Here is a 23,972-nt window from a genome sequence, read left to right as displayed (position 1 = left end):
ATATTTAAACGGAAATTATTTTGCGGTGGTGGTCAAAAGCATATTAGTGTTTGATTGTTTGCTGATATTTCATTGTTTTCAAATAAGTATACAAACATATAAATCGTTGCATAATTGTGCCCGCATCGACCAAAAAACTTAATTTTTATTCGATTGTCATCTTTAATTGCATATTTTGGCATTTTACTACGTGTTATTTTGTTAATTGAGATGCGTTTTTGGTACCATAATTGTGCCCGCATCAACCAAAAAACATTTCGATCAACAAAATAACACGTAATAAAATGCCAAAACATGCAAAGGATGACAATCAAATAAAAATTAAGTTCCAACCGCTGCGACACTGAAAAGTTATCAAAAATTTGAGATTTTAGCTAAAAAGGGCCATTTTTTTCCAAAACTTTGAGCGCCCATAATTTTTTTTTTTGAAAAATTTTCAGAACGTCTGGTTACGAAATTCGGTAGGTTTGCGTCATTTTGTGTCTAAAACGCAAAGTCTCAAATTTCGGTACTCCACCTCGGAATTATTTGCTTCCATCGGTCGAAACTTCTTTGGTTTTCCGATTGTGCTCATGTTCACGAGACATCAGTGGGAGCCAACACAGAGTCCTTTTTGTCCTTTTTCGCTTGTCTCCGGAAAATTGCGTTGCCATATCCATAGATTTACTCTTTCTTCCGTCGTTCCTCCAAAATCAGCTACGATTCTCGCCGCAAATCCCGTTGTTCTCCTTTAACGCTAGAATTCAAATCTATTGCTGCAACAAAGACGAATGACACAAAAATTCATTATCCAGGAACATTACCGCGAAATGGAAAACAACATTTCGAAATTCGGTACTGATTTAGATATTTACCTTGGATCCGACGGCTTATACCGAATCAGAAAAAGAGTTCACTCGTCAATGCTTCCAAGAGAATCATCACATGAGCCAATCGTCATCCATCACAAGTATGCTCTGGTAGAAATCATCATGAGAGAAACTCACGAGATCAACAGCCATCTATTTTGAAAGGTAATATATTTTTCCATTTACTAGAGACATTGCACAGTTGTAAAACATATCAAAGAGCGAGATGAGAAAATTAGTGGATGTAAAACATATTGGACTTGTTGCTTTGGAAATTAGGGAAAGAACACAAGGATAGACAATTGAAAAACAAATATTTAGATCAATGATGTTGATAACATTGATATTTCACGAAAGCATCGACCATTTTCAAACAAACTGCCTTCACACTTCATGACGTCAGAGCAAATCGAATGAGCTGTGTTCTGTAAGAATAAAATTTGAGAAAGTTGTAAAAAAATAATTTAAAATACTTCTCCGTGGAAAATTTTTCCAATCGCTTCTGTGACTAGGATCGTATTTTGAATGTTTTTGAAGCAGTGATCGCCATTCTTAGCGCAAAGGACATGAGGGAGAACCTTGTTGAATTCCTGGATAAACTTCGACAACTCCTGAAAATTCGTAATGTCAAATAAGGTAAAGTTTTCGAGCAAACGTTATCTTAAGAAAAAATGCTCACCTTTTCACTTAATTTGAACACGCGACTACACGAGGAACAGCTCCAGACTGAGGTTGGCAACCTTCTTCCATTCGTAGTCTTGAAATACTTCCATAAAAAAACATAAATACACAGTTATTTTTGTTTGATGTTTATTTGGCTCTAGCATCTTTTTTTAGTTTGGCCCAGAAATATTAACTTGGATTAGAAACTAGCTGAACTTAGGAAAAAGTTAGGCAAGACTTTGGCAAAACTTGGATGCAGGCTTTACCAAAGTTTAGCCAAAGTTTCATCTAACTCTTGCCAAACTTTGCCCCAAACTTTTCTTTTTTCGTTTTAAACATGGACCAACGTTTGGCAAGAGTTAAGTGAATCTTGGGTTAAACTTCGGTAAAGCCTGAATCCAAATTTTAACTTTTGCACAAGTTTAGCCAGCTTCTGATCCAAGTTGGGCCAAACTTGGGAAAGAAGCTAGAGCCAAATGCCAGAATAGTTGATTAAAAATACAAAGATTACAAATATACTCACTAGTCATCGCAAATATTGAACACGTGTGAGCAAGCTAGCTCCTGCCAATTCTGGTTTTCAAAAATGTCTTCAATAGTGATGTCTCCAATTTGTTTCATAAGTTTAAAGAATGCGAAGCAAGTCTTTTTTGTTTCTTCGTTGTGTGAGCATGCTCTTCTGGACCACGTGTAGACAGGCGAAAATGCAACGCTCAAATCCTAAATACATTTGGCAAATTCTTCGCGCACCCTTCGTTTCTATGTCTCCCTTTTTTCATTTTGACACAATTGTTTTGATCTACACGCGCGAGCGGGACGAACATTGCGAGACCAACAAAACAACCACTGGTCGGCCAGTCATTCTCATCGTTTTCTTGGTGCGGGCAAAGCTGACTTCCGTTGTACTTTCGCGGCATCCGAACTTCCAACCAGGTTTCAGCAAGAGCACCTGTTCTTCGTGTCAAAAGGAACTTTTGCTGACTCGTTCTTCGTCCACGATGGAATTCAATTGTTCAAGTTGGAGGACGATGCTCAATTTGATTTTGTATCTGCTGAAGTTCAGTTGGCTCCATCGACTCATCACATTGGTTCTCAAGTCAGAGGGAGTTCCATGGAAGAAGTACTGACTTCAGATGAGAAGGACTTACTTTCAAAGGCAATCAACAATTTGCCCAAGAGCCCGAAGAGCAAGTCAGACAGGGATCTAGAGAGATCGGCTGAATCTGGATCGAAAACTCGCGATTCACGTTTGCGCCGTCGTCATGAGGTAGAAGACGACGATGTCGTTGAAGAGAAGAAGTCTCACCGCCGTGGAACGTCGAAGTGTCGCAGTCAAGACCTGGAATACGACTACGAGGACGAGGATCGTGAGGAGATGAAGTCCCGGCCAACACGTCGTCACAACAACAACGCTAGAGGTCGCTCATCCCTAAATCACCGTGACGAAGATGAATCGGACTATGAGAATGAGGATTATGAAGAGGAGGAAAATGTAAGTTTAACATCGAGCAAGAAATTGATGAAAAATATTTATTTTTCAGAAGTCTCGTAAAGCCAACCGTCGCAGTCGCACCGATGATGATGACAATCTCGATGATGGAGATAACTTCAAACCCCGCAGAAAACCTCTCCAGGATACTCAGGAAGAGGATAACCGGCCAAAACGAGAAGTATTGGATCTGCCCCCACTTACGTGCCCAGACTGTCCTGATGGGATCGAAACACTAGGCTCAGTGAGTTGTTTGCTTTTTTTTTGCTTTTGAGTGGCACTATATTTTGCAAACAAGTATAACATATTTAGGATCTGGACTTTGCTTTTTCGACTATCTACTCATGGACCAGAAGAGCCTGCTCACAAAACGAAGCAACAAAACAGACATGCTTCGCATTCTTGAAACTTTTGAAACAAGTTGGTGACATCATCATTGAAGGCTTTTTTGAAATCCGGAATTGGCAGAAGCTAGCTTGCTCACACGTGTTCAACATTTGCAATGACGAGTGAGTATATTTGTAATCTTTGTGTTTTTAATCAACTATCTTGACATTTGGCTCTAGCTTCTTGCCCAAGTTTGGCCCAAAAATATTAACTTGGATCAGAAGCTGGCTAAACTTGTGCAAAAGTTAAAATTTGGATTCAGGCTTTACCGAAGTTTAACCCAAGATTCACTTAACTCTTGCCAAACGTTGGTCCATGTTTGAAACGAAAAAAGAAAAGATTGGACCAATGTTTGGCAAGAGTTAGATTAAACTTTGGCTAAACTTCGGCAAAGCCTGAATCCAAGTTTTGCCAAAGTCTTGCCTAACTTTTTCCTAAGTTCAGCTAGTTTCTAATCCAAATTAATATTTCTGGGCCAAACTTAAAAAAGATGCAAACTGTGTATTTATGTTTTTTTATGGAAGTATTTCAGAACTACGAATGGAAGAAGGTTGCCAACCTCAGTCTGGAGCTGTTCCTCGTGTAGTCGCGTGTTCGAATTAAGTGAAAAGGTGAGCATTTTTTCTTAAGTTTGTTCGAAATTTGCGTTTGCTCGAAATCTTTACCTTATTTGGCATTACGAATTTTCAGGAGTTGTCGAAGTTTATCCAGGAATTCAACAAGGTTCTCCCCATGTCCTTTGCGCCAAGAATGACGATCACTGCTTCAAAAAAATTCAAAATACGATCCTAGTCACAGAAGCGATCGGGAAAATTTTCAACAGAGAAGTATTTTAAATTATTTTTTTACAACTTTCTCAAATTTTATTTTTACAGAACACAGCTCATTCGATTTGCTCTGACGTCATGAAGTGTGAAGGCAGTTTTGTTTGAAAATGGTCGATGCTTTCGTGAAATATCCATGCTATCAACATCATTGCTCTAAATATTTGTGATTGAATTGAAAGTTTTATGCGAAAAAGGGACCCCATGTTCTTTCATTTTATTGTTTTTTTTTTTGGGAATTCAATGTTAATTTTCATAAATTGTCTGTATATTTGCTGTTAAGTTATCGTTTCGTTGGTCAAATATTGCAATTTTCTTTAACAACCTTCCGTACAAGCTAGCCTACTTTGTTCAGTATTTTCTAGTATAAATGACTATTCGTAATAAAGTTTGTAATAAAGTTTATTGTGTAAGATTGTCAGTTATGTTCGAATAATCACATCGAGCATATAGTCGAATTATGCAAGATCATTCTGTCTTTGTGATTTTTTTGTTTTATTATGCAAAACAACTGATGAAAGAATAGCCAGGAAAGGATGAAAAAGAATACTACTTCAAAAATTGAGAAAATGGTTGACTAAATCATTATTAACATTATTATGCAATTGATTCCAATGTGAAGCGGCTAGTTGTATGAAGATGATCTTTTGGTGTTTAAGCGTCGGTGCTGAAATAATGAGATGTTGTGTTTCTGAAAACTTTTTCTATAAATTCTTACGCAAGTTTCAGTGGCTGGTTGGCTTCATCAACAAGGACATAGGTGGTTTCGCGTTGATCTGGAATGTGAGCTCCAACGAAGAATGTGTAGGACCAGGCTCCGAAGATAGCACCGAAAAGTGGAGCAATGACTGGGATCCAGAAGTAGTACGAGTGGTAGCTGAAGACTCCAGATCCGTAGATGAAGAAACTGAAAAGTCTTGGTCCGAGATCACGAGCTGGGTTGATTGGGTATCCGAGGTTCATTCCATAGGCAGTTCCGATCATCATGACGACAAGTCCAAAGAGAAGTGGGTGAGCGGCTCCTGGGATTCCGTTTCTCTTATCAATGACGACGCAAACGAAGAGCACAAGAAGAGCAGTTCCAGCAAACTGAAAATTTCAAACATTAAAGCATTTAAGACGATTAGATATAGCCTACTTGATCGAAGAAGGCGGTGGTGTTGGAAACATGAAGAGCTGGATAAGAGCAGAAGCATCCGGCTGTAGCCTTTGGCCCGAGGATGGTGCGGTAAGCTCCGGCAAACTTGACAAATTGATCTGCAACATAAAATATACAAACAGCGTCCTTTATTAGAATAGGTACCATAGTAAAGTCCAAAAGCGGCAGCAGATCCAAGAGCGGCACCTATGGTTTGGACGACACAGTAGACGAGGAAATCTTTGAATGGAAGTTTTCCAAGAGTCAAGAAAGCAATTGAGACAGCTGGGTTGAAGTGTCCTCCAGAGGTCTTAGAGCAGGTATAGACGGTGAACGCAATAGCCAATCCCCATCCCAAATTGATCTGAACGTAGAATACTATTGATTAAGTTACTGCTAGGATTTTAAGGTAGGCACGGGAAACGGAGACCAGCAATATTCTGGTAGGCGTTAAGCTTTCAAATCGAGCCTGCTTTCCCCTGAAAGCCCTAACTCCTGCAAACGGAAACATACGTTGATCCAAGTGTTCAGCTTCTCGTTGGAAAGAATGAACTGCATTACAATTCCAATTCCAATGAAAAGGAGGAGGAAAGTTCCAAAGAACTCGGAGAGCGCATTTCGCAATAGTGGATTCTTGATTTGAATCTTCGCGCGAACTTGCTCGGTCCTTTCAAGTTCGGCTGCCATCTGAAAACCGAAAGATGAAAAGCGATAGATCAATCAAAATTTGGGGGGAATTGAAACGTAATGATGACAACTGAAGAGATTGATTGGGTTAGACAGGTGAATCGGAGTAGAAATGCGCAAAAGAAACGGGGGAAAAATGGAAGAGGGCGGGATTTGTTGGAAAACTAAAAGTAATTGAAGGGTGTGAGAAACTCGACTTCATCATTTCACTGACAACTATGGCCGAAACACGGTCATCAGTTACACTTTTTGGTGGGGAAAGAACCTCCAAAGATTGTTCACAAACTATGATTTTCGAAGGGGGATTGAAGAAAAGAAATATGCATGTACAACACCAAACACTTTAATATCATTCCACTATACAACACGATATCATACCCGAATGTTGATAGCGACTCCTGGCGGCGACATTGTTTGTTTCAAGGAATAGAATAGGGATAGATGGACAGATCTACCACAAAGCTATGAACTGACACTGCAAAATGAGAGATGGGAGGGGGGCGTTGTTGGTGGCATCAGATAGCGTCCCTCCGTCCGAAATTTGGTTTTTCGTGGTTTTTTCTGGGGGGGGGGGGGGTGCCTAACGAGAAATCAGAGCAACCAGAATGTTTCAAACAACATGCGATTTGCTCATAAAATTTGGTGAGCTCATCTCGTTATCATGCTTGTTTCACAATTTTACAATTTTACATCGCCTTCTTCCGACCATCAATTTTGTTTCTAACGCACTGCACCCGACCAAAAACCACAGAGGAGCAAAAAAAAAAAGAATTGACTGCGCGGCTTAGAATTCGAAGTTCGAGCTTCTCAGAATAAAAAGAAAATGCTCTCATGGGATATGTCAGCTTAAATGCTTTTGGCACGTATCTAAGTTGATCGGAAATAAACCACTCAACTTTGTAATTAAAGGAAATGGCAAGCTAAAAGTTATTTTTAAAAATTTTTATCACGTAACTTGTACATAAGTCTAGAGAACGTTTTTTTCGAATTTTACCTTAAAGGAAGCCTAACGTGTTTGGGTATTTTGAACGTATACATTCAAAACGTGCTCAAATGAACGAATTTCCAAATGACACTTCTCAAAAAATTTTCAACAACTTTTTTATGTCAGTTCAACATGTCGAAAAAATGGCCTACTTTTACCTAAAATCTCTTGTTTTTGATCATTTTTCTGTGTCTCAGCGGACCCAATTTAACTTCTTTCGTATCGGCTGCGACACGAGAAAGCGATCAAATCTAGAGATTTTTTTTGAAATGCCGAACCGCCTGAAAAAATACCCTAAACCGTTACTCGTAAGAGCAACAAATAAGTCCAAAGCAGCAAGGATATACTATGATTAAAGTTTAGTTTGAAGTTTTGAAAACTGAGATTCTAGGTAAGATAGAACGAGGTGGCAGCAACTGGACAAAAATTTGATATGTGTATGTATGAGAAAGGAGGAAAAAAATAAGAAGATGAAACAGAAGTGTATGGCAACAGCCAACCCTTGCCCCTTCTGTGTGTGTGTGTGTGGGGAGCAGTTGTGAGAAGTGACGATCGCACTCGCACTCGTATCTCTTCTATTCTTGTCATTATATCCGAAACGACCTCAGTGTTGGGTGCAAGGTAGCGGAAAGAAAAATGCAGAGAATGATCAGTCGTCAACTAGTAAAGTGCTGCCTGCCTTGAATTTTTCCTGGAGAACTTTTTTTTCGGCATATGGTGTGCGGCTATGAAATATGACAGCTGTGGAGAGGGAAAGGAAACGTGCGTTTTTATCGAATTTGGTTCTATTGGATTTTATAAAGATTAGAAAGAAAATCCAAAGATCCATTATTATTAGAGTTAGACGTACAATAACAAATTATGGTTTCGCTTGATTAATGAATAACGAGAAATGTGCTTCTAGTAACATTTTGGAATAGCGCCAGTAAGGATTTTGATTAAATACACTTTATTAAAAGAACCGAATAACATAATAAAACACCCCAAATTTTTTTTGGAATTTTCTAAATTTTCAGTCAATGTTTTGGAAAATTGCCAAAGTATGAGCTTTTAAGATAATCTAGAGTGATGTCGTATGTTCCGACATACTTAGGTATTGAAAACATAATTAAAACATTAAAATCGTAGGAGAAACTTATTTTTTGGTCGACTTTCAAAATTATCAGTTGCAAAATCTGAGTATATTTCAATTTTTCACAGTGAATAAAAATTCAAATTTTTTTTTTCTTAATAAGAGTAGTTTCAGACCCCTTTCCCACTGGTGCTACTCCACCTTCAATCTGATTCAAAACTAACTCAGTAGAAAAATGCAGAGATTTTTCTAACTTTCCTAAAATTGAAAAAGTTAACCGTGTAATAAAAATATGAACTACATAATGCTCTCATATCCAAAAAGTAACTGTTTAAAATAGATAAATTCCCCTGATTTTCTTACAAATGAGAACGTTTTTTTGAGTCATGCAACTCAAAGCCCGAACACTCTAATATATATTTGACAAAAGATTTATAATTGACAAAAGTCCAATGCATAAATGTCAACGGCGTCAAGTTGACTGTGAGTAATCGAGTTGAAAAGAGCTAAAACGAGCTGCGTGTGTGTGTACGTGAAGATATGGACAAGCAAGTAGATGCAGCTGGTGCTCTTTTCGCCAAACGAGCACACACATTTTGCCCTATTTTCCTTTTCCGCACGTCTTCACTAGGCAGACAACACTAAATCAGAGGTTGTCAGAGAAAACGACTGCGACAAATTTCTAGTTGTTATTGCATATACATGGATAGATAGAGAAGTCGTGTGAACATTGGTTCATTAAGGTGAATTTAGATTTTGAAGTGCAAAAAACGTACAAAAACTGTTTTTTATGCTCGCTTTTGGATGGACAGTACTACAATTTGCAAAAACAAGAATTGCAAGACCAAAGATACTCCTCAAATTTACTGCTTTCAGAATCATTTAAAAGTAGATGAAAACACCACAACATTCTGGAGAAAATGATTCCAAAGACATAAATTGCATCATGGAGAGCATAGAAAAAAAGGCGTACGCTATTGCGAAATGCATGTAGTTAACTCCGATTTTCTTGCAAGAAGGGACGCATTTAAAGTTCGGAGAAAAATCCACGGCGGCCAGATAAAAAGAAAAACTTGGAAGAAGAAGAAATGTGGATGGAATCCGAATTGAATTGAATTCCTGTGTATGTGTGTGTGTTTTTTCCTGTTGCACTTTGATGATAGTATTGTGTTTCAGGATAGGAAAAAGCTTTTAAACATATTAAATGCATTTTTCTCAGTCTTCCATGCTGTAGAAAATTGCAGTCGGAAAGATTGCAAAGGATACATGGTAGAAAATAACATTGAAAAAAATAATAATATTTTTTGAAATTAAAGAGGGGATAGTACCAGTGCTTATGACACCACAATCACCAAATATCTTAGAAACATTTTTTAAATTTTTTTTATAATTTTATTATTTTTTTTGAAACTTTGCAAAACACAACCAGGAAATTTAAACGAATATATAAACAAATTAAGAATTATTTTTTAGAATTCATGGGAGTAAAGTTACATTAAAACATAATTTGCACTCAAAATAAAGTAAAAACACCTCCAGCTTTTATTTCTGGTAGCACCGTGAATTTGCATCATCCTATAGTGATGGAAAAAAACGGATGATGCAAATACTGCATATGCTTCTAGCAAAAACAACTCCCAATTCATTTTGAAATGAGCAGAATGTCGAAAAAAAAACATGTAAAGATATTTTTCCCGTAATTATAAAAGCACAAAATTTAACAGTTAATCAAATAAAAATACATCGCATAATTAAGTGTCAAATATCATAGATCATAGTTTCAATGATGAACTCAAGAAAACACACAACGTGGGTTTGACCTCTGCTTTTAGTTTAACATCTGCTCGGTTGTAATAATTGACTGCCTTGCATCATTTTCTTGTGTTTTGCCGCACAAGAACATTTTGTCTCTTCGAATAATTCAAAAACGTGAAGATGGTTCCAAGGTTGAGTAGATTTATTTATTTATTCATCATGGAAACAAAAAGAATATGATAAGAAAAACATAACCGGTTATGATATTTACACGTGTAGATGAATAAATTAAAATAAACTCGGCCCGACAGAGCGCGAGACTTGACGAAAAGTCGTTGAAATGGCGTTAAATTCAGAAATTATGCGATCCGACGACGACGAGTTTGAAATTAGTATTATTCAGAGTTTTAGGCGTTTTCAGTTACTTTTTAACACACATTCTGCATTTATCTTGTATATTTCATTTATTTTCCGATTAAAAACCCAAAAAATGAAGAAAATCAGTGAAATAATGAAAATAAATAAAAAAAATTAATGAAAATAATGCAAGCGCGCTCGAACGAACGAATTCAATTGGCGGAAATTCAAATATAATTAGGGAAAAACTGAGATTTTTTCAATTTTCAAAAAATCATATAAAATTTAGAAAATTTTTTAAAATTTTTTTATCATGATATTCGTTCATTGTGACCCCATGGGCATGTTTTAAAGCAATATCCCCACAGGGTGTAGTCCATCTTTAATAAAACTTTGAAAAAAATTTTGAAAATTTCTTGTTTGGAGTCAAAAAGCGGTTAAAACACAAATTTCACAAATTTTTGGAAGTCGTCAATCGAAAAAATAATCCTTCTATATATTTTAATTATGTTCAAAATATTTATATTTTAACATTGCAGGGGTTGGCACGTGGAATTCTTCAAAAACTTAGTTTTCAGCATTTTTTGATTCGAAAAAATGTTTCCAAAATTGTATTAAACTTTTATTATCATATTTGGTAATTTTAGCAACATTTAAATGGTTTTTATTTATTTTCCCACAGACCGTAGCCCACCTTCAATTAAGCTTTTCTTTCGAAGACCAGTAGTCATAAAATGCATAGCAAGCCCAGGTAACTCAGTTTTACTATTTTTTTGGTGTTAATTTTCAAAAACCTGAGTTGAAGATCCACCAACTTTAATTTGTACTCAAAATCAGGAAAAAACCCCCAAAAATCTATTCAGAGAAACAAAAACCCGTTGGGAATGAAAGGGTCGTCAGAAATGATTGAAAGGCAATGCAAAGTTCAAGAGCAGTGAACAGTCGCCCACGAGAGGTCCCAGTAGAAACTTGTTTAGAGTTAAGCTCAATTCATTGTGGAGGCACTAAAATGAAAAACGACAAGTGACGTTTCTGTTGAAATGAATACAATATACTCTTTTTTCTTCTTCTTCCCTTTTTTGAAATGTATAAGTTCAGAAATCATGTTGCAATCCTGCCACTGAACCATAGTACATCTGTGGTATCAACTCTGAGAACAGAACGACTCAAGGTCTTTTCGATGTGTTCACGTGGTTTTCGGCAATTTTTCATCGGTTCTTATCATCGAATGTCAAAAAAAACTGAGTAATGGGATTGGCGTTTTCAACTGCTAGAGTATCGGAGAACGTTTTCGAAAAATATATTCTGAAAGGGAGAAATTAAATCAGGCAGGTGTGGTGGACAATTACAAAGTTCATTTCACAATATTTTGGGAAAAGCATGATAATTTAAGCGTATTCCTGGAAGTGAAGAACTTGGTGTTTTTAAAATATGTTTTTTTGTCTGATTCTTCGAATTGGTGTATGGTGAAATACAAAAATAACTTTTCATAAATAGTGCTTTCATGAATTGAAAAATTGCTTTCAATTAAAAAATTTGAAAAAAATCCAACTTCCGTTACAATTTTGACTTTCATTTTTCAGACTCATTATTTAATTTACCGCTTTCCATTTGAAATATTTAATTCTTATATTTCTGAAAAACTATACAATGTAAGAATTTATTTTTCGAATTAGTTTTCAAATAATTAAAACAAAATTGAAGTAGCAATGTTGGAAACACTTGTTTTTTGCAGCATAGAAATATTTTTTAATCATTCCCCCACAGATCGTAGTCCAGTTTTAAAAAATTTCAAGCTGTCTGATTGAACTGATAAAATGTTCCGAACTGTACACTATCTTTTAAAAAAAAGTTTTACCAAAAGATTTTTTTGATGATTTCATGAGAAAATGTTCAAAATACTGAAAAATAGCGCCAGGCTAAAAATGGGCCTAACAGAAAAAAAAACGGTACAAGGAAGTTTTCTAAAATCCAATCTGAAACGTTTTTGGTTACTACATAAAACCATTTGAAATTTTTTCCAGGAATTCTACCCGTCTTACTACACCAATGAGCAGTAAAGCTATTTCTGCATATCCCTAATTAGTGTTTCCAAGATAGTTCGTTTTTTTTCTTCCGACCACATGCAAAATTTAATGTTTTGCACTCCAGTTTTTCCTGCACTCGGAGCAACTAAATGACCTACATTTGAACTACCTTTGTTTTATTTGTTTTTAATCGGGGCATTTTAAACAAGCTTTAGGTTTTTTTTCAATTCACCCTAAATAGAAAATGTAAATAGTTATTTTCCTTTCCTTCCAAGCTCGACCTCCGAAAAAAAGTTTGGTGAAGCCGGAAGCAAAATGTTGCCAAATATCGCTTGACTACCCTTTGACACCTAGGATCGGGCTGAGCCAAGACGTAATATCCGTTTTCCATTCAATTTTTATATTTTGACTTTTGCCTCAAAGGTCAGGATAAATTTTGATCGGAAAAAAGTTCAGTGACCAAAGAAGATTGAATTTGAATACCTCTACATTTCGCACACAAGCCCCACATTCAATATCTATCTCTCAACTTTGCACATTGTCCGTTGGTCTAAGGATCTTCTTTTTCAACGAATTAGTCCCCAACTGCCACTTCAACTTTTCTCGTCAACATTTTCCGGCGTCGGGGGTTTCATCTTCATATCCAGATTTTTGAGCACTATTCTGAGCCTTTCCGAGCCAAAAACCACCCGCAGAAAAAATGCATTTCGGCCAAGCATGAAATACGTTTTTCTTTTAGGACATTTGTCTTTATCTAATGTTTGGTTTGCGTCCAATAAGTTTCACAGCCGAAAATCATCATTTTCTGGCATTGGGTTGTTTTCATACTGTAAGAAAAAATTTTGTTGAGTTTGTTGGAGCAAAACACGGAACACTAGTGCTAGAGCGTCAATTTTTGAGCTAAAACAAATCTGTCACATACTGCTCGAATCGGAGGTAGGTTTGAAAAACATGCAATTCATTTCCAAAATATGACGAATTTTGAAAAAAAAAAATAGAAAAGAAACTCAATTAAATTACCTTATTTTTTCTAGTACGTCAATTTTGACTTGCACTTAAAATCTGCATTTTAAAAATGAAAATTCAGTGCAGCTGCAGTGCAGTGCGGCTATTATTTTCGGCATTTTTGCAAAACTTACACACCACCGTTATAAGAAAATATTTGTCTTTTTTTTTAAATTTTTATTCAGTCGTTATTCGAAAAAGACTTACAGTACCTTGCTGAATTCCTTCCGCATTGCGCTAAAATTTACCGATTGCAAAATAATCTTACATGCTATAGTAATAAAAAATTTACATACTTGCCATTTCATTTCATTTAATTATTTCATCCAATTTATCTTGATCAGTATTACTCTTTGTTAAAAATTCCACTGTTCAATTTTTACATTTCAGTTGTTTTAATATCGAAGTGCACAAGAAGCGCGAACATAATGGACACCATCGCTCAAAAATTATGCTTCTAGTTGTAGTTCCTCGAGCATTTTTGATCTCAAAAGACATTTCCAAGAGCAATAATTGCCATTTTTGAGCTACAAGTACCATATCCTGCTCATAATTCATGTTCCACCACTCCCTAAAGTTTTTTCTTTGGAATTCCCCAGACTTTGCGCCTAAAATTCTCGTTATTCTCTCCAATTCAATTGGCTCAATTCAACTGACTAGATTTCAGTGATGTAGGTAGCGCGGAACTCAGTATTAAGAGAGGACTCAACTCAGTTTCTAATCCAATTTCAACAAATTCTAAGACACCGAAACGCTGCAGGTCTCGTAGAGCCTACGTGTTGACAGGTTCTTCCTTTTCAATCTATTTCCGTCGATATTCCGGCGTCATTTAGTTGAAAATGAGTGAAAAAATGCGATCTGACGCGAATTCACGTGAACTCGAAAATTCGAGAATGTAATCATTAAGTTTCCAAACACCAAGTTCTCTTTCGAAACCAAGTCAATAGAAAAATGAGACACCCACGAGAAGAAGGTTGGTCCGAAAAAAGAAACTAAAGAAGTTATTTATTTCTCTTTTTGATGTTTGTTGAGCAGAATATGATTTAGTTAAGCACATCTGATTTCAACGCCGATGAATGAGGTCGTAGGCGTCACGTTCAATTTGATCTGATTTGTTCAGTGCTTACGAGTAGAAATTCTAAATATGATGTTACTTTTTGGTTCTGTAAGATGGAGCTGGGTATACATGTGGTGCACGGCAATCGCTATTTGGCAATTTCAGTCATTTCGGCAAATTCGGCAATTTTGGCGAATTCTCATATTTTGGAAATTTTGGCAAATGCGGAAAATTTCAAAAACAAGCAATTACCAAATTTGCCAAACGCCGAAAAATTTAAAAAAAAACCGACATTTGCTGGTATTTTTTTTTAATCAGGATGCTAATTATGTAAGGTTAATCTATAAATTCTTGAAACACACTTAACTTTGAAATTGAAATCACTGACATTTCGCGCATTCGCCGATAAAATCTCTAAATAAAATAATGTAAACTGTGTCCAGTTTTGGTACTTGTTTAGTATACCTGGTTCAAAATATTTTCCAATGCGTTTTCCATTTATTTATTTTAGAAATGATCATTTAATTAAAACGTAAAATTCGCATTTTCAAGCTTAGAAACATTAATCCTAAGTCCAATATGGACAAAAAGAGTAGTGTATTAGTACCAAGTAAGAACCCTAAAAAAAAAATATTCTAATTAAATTTTTGGCAAAATGCCACATTTTTCTTTTTTTTCTCAACGGGGAAAAGTTGTGTTTCTTCCCTTTTTATTAAATTTTTTGTTTTCCTTAGGCTAAGTACAACTTGAAATGGAACAGAAATTACATAAATTTATTGCTTTCACATTTTGCTCTTCTTCACTCAAATCTTGGACTCTTGCTTTTCACAAAAAAAACCTTATAAACAAAAATAAGACATCTGAAAAAATGATGAACTTCCTGTCAGTTTGTTCCAGTATCCTTCTTAAATTTCCTTGTTTTCCACATCACAAAAATCCTACATCACGCTTCGACTCATTTCCTGACAGTCATCACATCACCAAATGAATTTCTATTTTTACAATATAGTTGTAGTATTTTTGTCGAACATATATTGTTCTAACTAACTTCTTAAAAAATTGTGCTCTTGACTGAACACAAATTTCTGCGTCGTTTCACGTTTACTTTTCTCAATTTTTTAAAACCAAAATTTAACTGCAAACTTCTGCATTGTTCTAAAAACTCACAGGTTATCTCAAAAAGATAAATTTCAAAGTGAGATTTTTTTAAAAAAATTCCGGACTGTTTTTTGATTTTGATGTTTTTAATGAATTTTTAAAATTCTTTATTAGTGCCTGAAATTAACAATAATTTTAAAGTTTGTCACACTGCGAATAAATTAATCTCACATTTCGTATGTTTAGAAAGATGCATGAAACTCCGTCGTTCTTATGAAGTTAATTAAGACATGGCTAATTGAAAGCCCACATGGTCATGAAAAAGTAAAACTTACAACTTTTTACTGAATATTAACCAGTCTCTATAAATATCCCAGCTTAGCCGGAATAGGGTCACGAAAACATGAAAATAAAGCTTGAACCTATTGTTATGATTTTCAATGCCACCTTTTGCAGTTTAATATACACTATTACTACTTCTCAGTTCAAGTTCACTTCTGAGACGGAACCTTTATTTTCTAACTTTCTTTAATCTTACTTTTTATGAGCCGAATGTTCTATTTTGTAAAATGATCAGATACAAGCCCAAAGCTAATTTTGCCAATAAGTGTTAGTAGATCAATTGAATTACAATATAATGACCTGGGCGGAATAGATTTTTGCACTGATTTTTTTCCAAGCTTACTCTATGAATATTCATAGATCATCTTCAAAGGTAGCGTGTGTTGTAGTTGTGTTTTGGCGGGTTCGTGTTATTTGACTCAGCTCAAGTAGATGTTGTAGTCTTCCCTCAATCAACGCGTGGGCTTGACCCTCTTTAAATTGAGTGGAAACCAGCCAATCTATTTGAAATCTACCCCCGAAATGAGATTCGACGATGACACGACGTGTGTGTTACGTGCGCTGAGAATTTAGGAAAAAAAAGATAATCTTCTTTTCGTTAGCTGCGCCACAACCTGTGCAGATAAACTCCGCACAATTGAAGTTCTTACTGGTCCCACCCGATTTATTCAATTGTATTGTGTCTTTTTTTCTTATTTCTCTACAACTCTAACTTTCTTCAACTATTCTCTACATCAGTGCTTTTTTCCACCATGAAAAAAGAAATGACGTCGTTGTTTCTTAGGAGGGGCGGAGCCTCAACTCAATGGTCCGTTCGAATAGATCCCACCCCTCATATAAATAGGACTGAAACCAAAGAAGTTTTTAAATTTTCAGCTTACCGTGTTTCTCAATTTTCAAAATAGTCTTTTTTGTGTCTGAACGGGCTGATCAATTATGTTTTTTTTTGAATGAAAAATCTTCCTCCCAAGCCTTAAAATTCCTTCCAAAGATCGAAAGTTATGTCTATTCAAGTTACTTCTTCTTAGATCAAATATTAAACAAAAAAATACGCCATCATTCTCTCACATTTAGTAATTCAAAATTTCGATTTGTTTTCGAACTTTTGAATTTCCCGCCTAGGAAGTGACATGAGTGAAATCTCATTAGATAAATGTGCCACTCACCGATGACACTATTTTCAAATAAGGGGGGGGGGTGTTTCGAATACCTTGTACACGCGTTTCCGCAAAACCACACACCCCGAGTTCCTCAGCTTCTTCCCCTCGACCCATGAGCCACGTCAAGATGTCAGCGTGTCACTTTTCATTGCTTCACCTTCTACGGTAACGAGAAAAGGCGGGGAATCCAGGATCTGGTGTGACTTCTTCCTTCTTCGTATCTTCCTAAAAATGTTCGTTTACTTTTTAGCGAGTGTCATTTGATGGGATGTCGTTCTTGAGGAAAGAGGCTAGAAGCTTAATACTCTCATATTTCATATTATTGGCATCAAGACGTTTATTATTTAACTACAATAACGATTGCTTTAACAACTAAAAATAATAATTTCAGGGTTAGACATGCAACGGTGGTCGGGCGTTCTTCTCATTTCGCTGTGTTGTTTGCTTCGTGGGGCGCTCGCATATACCGAACCAAGTAAGTTCTTGATGAACGAAACAAAGAAAAGTCTTGGCTGATCCAATCTCTTAATTGGGTTTGAAGGGAGTTTGGATAGCCCCAGATCAGCGTGGAAGATTGAATAAAATGACGGCAATAATTTGTCTTAATGTAATCTTGAATTTTATTTTAAAATTTTTAACTTTGTAGTTTGTCGAAACGTTGGTTTCGCGTACATTAGTTTTTTTTCAAAATTCTGGACCTGACGTAGTTAGCTGAAATAATTTTGCGCGGTGTTCAAACATCGCATCCGTATTGAAACTTCATTAGTTTTTATAAGCTTCTGTGATATTCATTTTCCAGTGAGACCTATGAATAATCTTCGCTGCTTCCCACGGTCCGTGAATCTCTAGACTTGGTGTTATTGTCTTATTGAAAAGTGTTTCCACTGACCTTCAAACTTTCTATAATCTAGAGTGGCCCAATGTATTTTTGGAAGGAAAAACGCTTGGATGAAAACAAGATGTAGCGGGAAAAAAAGGGGGCGCCTATGGATATTGTGGAAAGATAGTGTTGAGTTGGATGCTGAGTTTTTTATTCTTTCTTGTCGGGGCCCGTTGGGACATGTTTCGTTCGATGGTGCTCTGTACCCATCTAGACCAACGCGGGAAGCCAAGTAAAATGACGCTGTCGTTCTGCCAAAGTGATGTATTTCGACGATTTCAATCAACAAGAAACGTGTTTTTTTTCGTTTCTTTTTTCAACAGGGGTGCACAATTGAATTGTGTCGATTTGAAAGCATGAATTTGAAATTTTTGAAAATTCTCGTAAGGTCGATCGAAACACATACATAACTGCAATTAGGAGGAATTTGGACGCTTAGCGTCCGATAGGGGCGCAAACTTTTTTTTCCAAGGGGTAGTTTTTCACGGCGTCCGATAACTTCCGAGTTTGACCACTCACTATACATAATCATATAATTTTATAATGAGTGGCTCAACTCGGAAATTGTCGGACGCCGGACGTCCGATATGGCAGCCCTAAATACAAGACGGCACATTGAAACAACTTATATTTTCAGTCTATGAAATCGTCGAAGAAGACATACCAGCAGAGGATATCGAAGTGACTCGGACCAACGAGAAACAAGACGGTCGGGTATTCTCAAAAAGAGGTACAAAATTCTTCGTACAACTAACCATCAATTTTTTGTCTAATTTCAGACTTTGATGGGGCGATGCCAGGTGTGTTGCGCTTTGGAAAACGTGGAGGTGTTTGGGAAAAAAGAGAAAGCAGTGTGCAGAAAAAAGAAATGCCGGGAGTGCTCCGTTTCGGTAAACGTGCATATTTTGACGAGAAGAAAAGTGTTCCAGGTAAGTAGTTCCTTGTTGGTTTATTGCATACTGAAAATTGACTTTCAGGAGTTCTTCGCTTCGGGAAACGCTCATATTTCGATGAGAAGAAAAGTGTTCCAGGTGGCATCATCATCTATTCTAAATCAAATAACATCTCAGTTTTTAGGCGTTCTTCGTTTCGGAAAACGTGATGTGCCAATGGACAAACGGGAGATCCCAGGAGTGTTGAGATTCGGAAAGAGAGATTACATGGCTGATTCGTTCGACAAGCGCAGTGAAGTGCCCGGAGTTCTCCGTTTCGGAAAACGCGATGTTCCCGGTGTATTGAGGTCCGATCATTTTAAGACTTCATCCAGCTTACCAAGGTTTTTGTTTTCAGATTTGGAAAGCGATCCGACTTGGAAGAGCATTACGCAGGGGTTTTGCTCAAGAAAAGTGTGCCAGGTGTTCTCCGATTCGGACGGAAGTAAATTGTAAGTTTCTAAATAAGATTTTGCCAGTCTGACATGTATCAAGTTTCAGATGAATGTGAATGTAAAATGTGCCAGCGACAATTCGATGATCTCGTTGTTTTTCTTCTTTTCTTCCGAGCGTCTCATTTCAATCACTTAATATTAAGTTTTTGTCTCTTTTCAACAATGATACTAAACGTTGTCAATTCTAGAGCTCCATACGATTAAATGAATCATTTCCTGTTACGTCAAACACAGTTCGTCTAATTTTTGAGTAATGTAGTTGTGTGTCTATCAATTGTTTTCTGAACAATGTTGAAAAGCAGATTTGTTCATGGTTGACGTGTGTTGAAAAGAATAATTACCTCCAACTCTGTGCATTTTAGGAATTGATTCATTGAGCTTTCAAACGATGAAAAAGTATGCTTTGTGTTATGTCAGTTATCAGATTAGATAAGTCTAAACAGAACCCAGTGTGAAATGAGTCTATTCATGAAGCTGCTGAAAATTTGAAGCATGTGTATCAAAATGATTCCAAAAAATTTGAAACGCAGAAAAGTTTTTTGAATTATCAAATAACCAACTTCATGTGCACAGGTAATTTCCGTCCTTAATTCTCTTTCAAGTTTCAGATTTGATTAATTGAATCTGGGATCATGAAGATTTTTTCAAACTGCTTTTCCCAATACACTGATGAATCTAGTACTGTACAATTTTTCTTTCATTTCAGAGAGAGCATCAATATTAAAATTAATTGTAAGCAAGTCAACAAAGTCAACAAGTTTTCTACTTAATTATGGCTTCACTTTTCACTACGTTCATTAACAATAATTTTAAGTACCGTATGTTTCGGAGTGGTATCCAACCCATGAGGTACTGATAGGACTAACAAAAAATTCTTAATCAATTAACTTATTAGGGGTGATTAAAGGAAAAAACCTTGAATCACAACATTTGACGCATCCATTTAATTGGCCGTCGGGCCCGTGCGGCGGTGTTGAAGACTGAAGATTAGGCCAATGTGCGTAGCGCCATGATGATGAGAGTACGGTCGTTGTTGTGTGTGTGTGTGATAAACACTCTTTACGTTGGTCCGGACAGAGGAATTGGGGGAGAAATGCGTTGATGATGTGTTGACCGATGAAGATAATAGCTATAAAATTTACATTTTACTATTGCCTCTTTTTCACAAAAAAAATTAATTTCTCACTTTGATAGCAATATCGATCATTTTCGTACATGATTCACAGCTCCATTTCTTTTCATTTAACCAACGTCCATCCTTCGTTCTAAAACGCACATTATTAACTTATCGAGTTTTTATGAATGAATGCATGCACTCTGCTAATATATTTGACCTTTAAGAGCAAAACACATAATCATAATTTGGTTACAAAAACTGTTATAATATAAATGCCAAAGATTAGAGGCATACTCACCGATCCGGGCAGAGTGACAGTAAATGAGCACATGTCATAGTTTGAGAGGAACGTGCGTTGGTATGGAAGATTTCTTTGTTGAAGCCATCCAATAGATCCGTTACAATTTCGAGACTGCGTGCAAGCGTCTTCTAATTTTTCCATTCATTTGACAAATTCGAAGAAAAAACGAGTGACTAGAGGAGATGAGCAATCGGAAGTCCTAAATATGCTTTTGTTTAAAAAAATCGTGAAGCAATGAATAACTCACAGAGTAGAACGTGCGGAGCTTACGTGGGCACTCTTCACATTCAGGCCAAGTTTTCATATTCAAGCTTGGGCCATATGCTGCTGAAAACGTTGAACTTCGTATATGTCTAGTGGTTTTGTGTAAAAGTTCGTGAAAGGCCCATCTCGGGCTGTCCAAATCGGCGGCGTCATTGGAGTCTCTTTCTGCAGGATACGAAAACTGAACATATTCCTGCTCAATATTTTGCTCAAAGATGTGTGAACCTCCGTCAGGTTTGAATTTCGAGCTTTTTGACAAGCTATTGATTTCTTCAAAATATAAGTTCTTTTCATTCAACTGAAACAACTTTTTGCTCTTAATGAGCACCAAGGGTGTCAATTCCCGTTTTCCGTTTGTCCCGTTGTCCCGTTTTTGGGGTGTTTTCACGGGAACGGGAATTCCCGTTTCCCCGTTTTTAAAATTTTCACGGGAACGGGACATTTTCCCTCATTTTTTGCCAACTATGCACTCTTTTTTTAAACCGCCCAGTTTGTCCCGTTTTTGAGTGTTTTCAAAAAAACGGGAATTCCCGTTGTCCCGTTTTCGAAATTTTTACGGGACATTGACACCCTTGATGAGCACAAATGGCTCTTGATATACTCCTTTCGAGACGAGTAGCTGTTTCTTCTTTTGGAAAATGTTCGGAAAATCTGAAGAGGCAAATGAACAGAGAAAGTTGTTCTTTCCAAGATATCGAACCTGACCAGAGGGTTTCTGAAAATAATTTATTGATGAAATGAAGACTGTCTAGATATTAAGAAACCATAGGATCATGAGAATGCCTGCCGTTTTGGCGCGGGAATATCTTGTTGCGAAGGCACCTAAATTTCTCGTCGTCGCATGTTCTCCCTGCTGCCGCAACTTTCGCCCCAGAAAGGCATTTTCATGAACTTATGGTTTCTTAATAGTTTCTTTTCATAGTTTTTAAAGTTAGTCATACAATAAGAACATTTTCTCACCTTTTTGTTAATGACTACTTTATCAGGAGTTTCAACGTTGGCTTGCAAGCATTGCATGTGGTGTTGCACGCAAATCATATATTTTGTTGTCTCATCAGCATTCGTGTCGACTTTGAAGGCGATGTATCGATTAACTTCGGTAACATTTTGGACGGATAAGAATAAATTGTACTCATTGTCGAAATAAAAAAATGTACTTTCTTCAGAACAATCAATGTGTATGGCAAAAGCCAACATCGGCAGCGCTACGAGTATTAGGTTTAATGACATTACCTGAAATCAGAAAAATTACTATCTGAAACTGTATAAAGTGTCAAGAAAAATAAAAAACATGTACAAGAAATACCAAAACAGAAAAAATAATTCATAAATTAGAAAGGATTACGAAAACATAACAGTGGAACACCACCTCGACCACCACCACGAGAGCAAACACACCACTCACCAACCTGCACCAAGAAAACAATAAGAATAACTGGAGGGCGACGGTCTCTGTCAGGCAAATTGGGCTGGGGCGCACTTGTCTAATTGGGCTGGGGCGCACTTGCTGACACCTTGGTGCAAGAACGACTTTTTCCCGTTGAATTCTAGAGTTCTTCGTTTTTTAGCGTTTAAACAATTTTTTTCGAAAATTTACAATTGTAGTTTTGTTTAATAGGACAAAACAAAATGGAAATCTCAAAAAAGACAACGTTTCGTCAAAAATAAAGATGGGGAGAGGTTTCATAGAAAATCAACGGTAAAAACATGTTTTTTTTTTCAGAAAAAATCATTATTTTCTCGCATAATTCAAAAAAATGGCCTTGTACTTTTATGAAGTTGATCATTCCCTTTAATTTGAAGTGCTTTCGAAGCTTTTATTTTTCGAATTGGCTGACTAGGGAACGGCCAAAAAAAAAGTGGCCTTTTGGGTCGAGTCGTATGTCATTCGAAAGCTGAGATTGTCACGAGTAAGAATACCATTTTATTTTTGCGGGAGACTTCTGGAAATCCGGTAATTTACGTCTGAAATTTCGACAAAATTGGCTTTCTTGTAACCTGCAGGTCATTCGCGAGTACGAGTTTTATGCTTCATTTGAAGTTCGCGCGTGTTTCGAATGGGTATTTGAAAACATAAGCAAAAATGGAGCAAAATGCTCGTCTTTGCGAACAAACTCGAGCATAAAGGGCACATTGCGAAAACAATTTATGCTTCCTTTTTTCACTTATTTCAGCTGAAAAATTCTAAAGTTTAACTTCAGCTCTTGTATAAGCCACCCCCACGCTGTCGGAGGACATGATTAAGCCACCCCAAGCTTGGAGTGGGTTTTCTGTTACCACCCGGAGTCGAACCACTGACCTGTTTCTTTGAGTTCTGAAAGTTTACCCGTTGATCAATCCCGCGCGCGCGTTCGTTAGTTGCAAAGCGATTTAAGTAGTTATCTAGGGCATCTCACTGCTACTTATCTCGCGCATCTAGCTCCATCATTCTGATACCTGACCCAAAATTATCTAAAATAGTTCTCAAGGCGATAAATGATCCGTTTTCATGTTATGCTAGTGGGCGAGTCTTCTCTCACTTTGCAAAAACCGCCCTGTAAGAAAGGTTTTTTGCAAAGATCTTTAAAGACAAAGTATCCAAAGTGACAAAGTGGGGTGTACCTTGGTGCGGCTAGGATCAATAGTGACAACTTTTTTTCAACTAGTTCAACTAGATATGTATTTTTCAACTAATTTGTGTTACACGTTACACGAAAAATAGATTGTTACACGAAAAATAGATTGTTACACGAAAAATAGATTGTTACACGAAAAATAGATTGTTACACGAAAAATAGATTGTTACACGAAAAATAGATTGTTACACGAAAAATAGATTGTTACACGAAAAATAGATTGTTACACGAAAAATAGATTGTTACACGAAAAATAGATTGTTACACAAAAAAATAGATTGTTACACGAAAAATAAATTGTTACACGAAAAATAGATTGTTACACAAAAAAATAGATTGTTACACGAAAAATAGATTGTTACACGATTGTTACACGAAAAAATAGATTGTTACACGAAAAATAGATTGTTACACGAAAAATAGATTGTTACACGAAAAATAGATTGTTACACGAAAAATAGATTGTTACACGAAAAATAGATTGTTACACGAAAAATAGATTGTTACACGAAAA

The 23,972-nt window shown here is 36.5% G+C and overlaps 4 protein-coding genes, 2 non-coding genes and 1 pseudogene across 8 annotated transcripts; 3 read left to right on the top strand and 4 right to left on the bottom strand.

The window, feature by feature from the left end:
* Positions 1–1,165: 1,165 nt before the first annotated feature.
* On the bottom strand, positions 1,166–2,184 carry M02F4.9 (annotated as a pseudogene). Its single transcript has 4 exons — positions 2,035–2,184; positions 1,528–1,605; positions 1,322–1,459; positions 1,166–1,273 (listed from the first exon to the last, which is right to left on the bottom strand). Coding segments are annotated over exons 1-4 (474 nt in total).
* Positions 2,185–2,441: 257 nt separating this feature from the next.
* On the top strand, positions 2,442–4,392 carry M02F4.1 (uncharacterized protein). The gene is made up of 6 exons (NM_001374984.1): positions 2,442–3,003; positions 3,053–3,244; positions 3,313–3,509; positions 3,920–3,998; positions 4,078–4,214; positions 4,263–4,392. The coding sequence occupies exons 1-5, from the start codon at positions 2,623–2,625 to the stop codon at positions 4,177–4,179; spliced, it is 951 nt and encodes a 316-aa protein (NP_001361965.1). The 5' UTR covers positions 2,442–2,622; the 3' UTR covers positions 4,180–4,214; positions 4,263–4,392.
* 21ur-14857 lies at positions 3,091–3,111 on the top strand. Its single transcript, NR_070607.1, has one exon.
* A 307-nt stretch (positions 4,393–4,699) lies between the features above and the next one.
* aqp-7 (Aquaporin-9) lies at positions 4,700–6,447 on the bottom strand (the record flags this gene model as incomplete). Of its 2 annotated transcripts, NM_001392739.1 has the most annotated exons (6): positions 4,866–4,878; positions 4,930–5,300; positions 5,350–5,468; positions 5,515–5,713; positions 5,863–6,036; positions 6,415–6,447. In NM_001392739.1, the coding sequence occupies 6 exons, from the start codon at positions 6,445–6,447 to the stop codon at positions 4,866–4,868; spliced, it is 909 nt and encodes a 302-aa protein (NP_001379301.1). The 2 variants fall into 2 exon arrangements, with proteins under 2 accessions (NP_001370535.1, NP_001379301.1); NM_001383537.2 differs by lacking the exon at positions 6,415–6,447 and having other exon boundaries at positions 4,700–4,878.
* Positions 6,448–7,134: 687 nt separating this feature from the next.
* Positions 7,135–7,358, bottom strand: M02F4.11. Its single transcript, NR_070606.1, has one exon. It is a non-coding gene; the product is annotated as an Unclassified non-coding RNA M02F4.11 (non-coding RNA).
* A 9,927-nt stretch (positions 7,359–17,285) lies between these two features.
* Positions 17,286–19,382, top strand: flp-18 (SVPGVLRF-amide 3). The gene is made up of 7 exons (NM_076113.9): positions 17,286–17,369; positions 18,412–18,504; positions 18,554–18,703; positions 18,752–18,805; positions 18,852–19,014; positions 19,065–19,158; positions 19,208–19,382. The coding sequence occupies exons 1-6, from the start codon at positions 17,294–17,296 to the stop codon at positions 19,153–19,155; spliced, it is 627 nt and encodes a 208-aa protein (NP_508514.2). The 5' UTR covers positions 17,286–17,293; the 3' UTR covers positions 19,156–19,158; positions 19,208–19,382.
* A 484-nt stretch (positions 19,383–19,866) lies between these two features.
* Positions 19,867–22,082, bottom strand: Y48D7A.1 (TransThyretin-Related family domain). Its single transcript, NM_076112.2, has 5 exons — positions 21,804–22,082; positions 20,827–21,558; positions 20,577–20,778; positions 20,348–20,426; positions 19,867–20,290 (listed from the first exon to the last, which is right to left on the bottom strand). The coding sequence occupies exons 1-2, from the start codon at positions 22,071–22,073 to the stop codon at positions 21,397–21,399; spliced, it is 432 nt and encodes a 143-aa protein (NP_508513.1). The 5' UTR covers positions 22,074–22,082; the 3' UTR covers positions 19,867–20,290; positions 20,348–20,426; positions 20,577–20,778; positions 20,827–21,396.
* Between the last annotated feature and the right edge of the window lie 1,890 nt (positions 22,083–23,972).

The sequence above is a fragment of the Caenorhabditis elegans genome, chromosome X (genome assembly GCF_000002985.6).
Source record: "Caenorhabditis elegans chromosome X".
Classification (NCBI taxonomy): Eukaryota; Metazoa; Nematoda; class Chromadorea; order Rhabditida; family Rhabditidae; genus Caenorhabditis; species Caenorhabditis elegans.
The sequence above is the reverse complement of the archived record's forward strand: the minus strand, read 5'-3'. Positions and strand labels throughout refer to the sequence as shown.

Coding starts and splice junctions, on each gene's coding strand:
- M02F4.1 (NM_001374984.1), top strand. CDS start 2,623: ATGGAAGAAGTACTGACTTCAGATGAGAAGGACTTACTTTCAAAGGCA. Junction 3,245..3,312: donor GGATCGAAACACTAGGCTCA/GTGAGTTGTTTG, acceptor TAACATATTTAG/GATCTGGACTTTGCTTTTTC. Junction 3,999..4,077: donor TGTTCGAATTAAGTGAAAAG/GTGAGCATTTTT, acceptor ACGAATTTTCAG/GAGTTGTCGAAGTTTATCCA.
- flp-18 (NM_076113.9), top strand. CDS start 17,294: ATGCAACGGTGGTCGGGCGTTCTTCTCATTTCGCTGTGTTGTTTGCTT. Junction 17,370..18,411: donor GCTCGCATATACCGAACCAA/GTAAGTTCTTGA, acceptor TTATATTTTCAG/TCTATGAAATCGTCGAAGAA. Junction 18,704..18,751: donor CGAGAAGAAAAGTGTTCCAG/GTAAGTAGTTCC, acceptor ATTGACTTTCAG/GAGTTCTTCGCTTCGGGAAA.
- Y48D7A.1 (NM_076112.2), bottom strand. CDS start 22,073: ATGTCATTAAACCTAATACTCGTAGCGCTGCCGATGTTGGCTTTTGCC. Junction 21,559..21,803: donor AAGTAGTCATTAACAAAAAG/GTGAGAAAATGT, acceptor AATTATTTTCAG/AAACCCTCTGGTCAGGTTCG.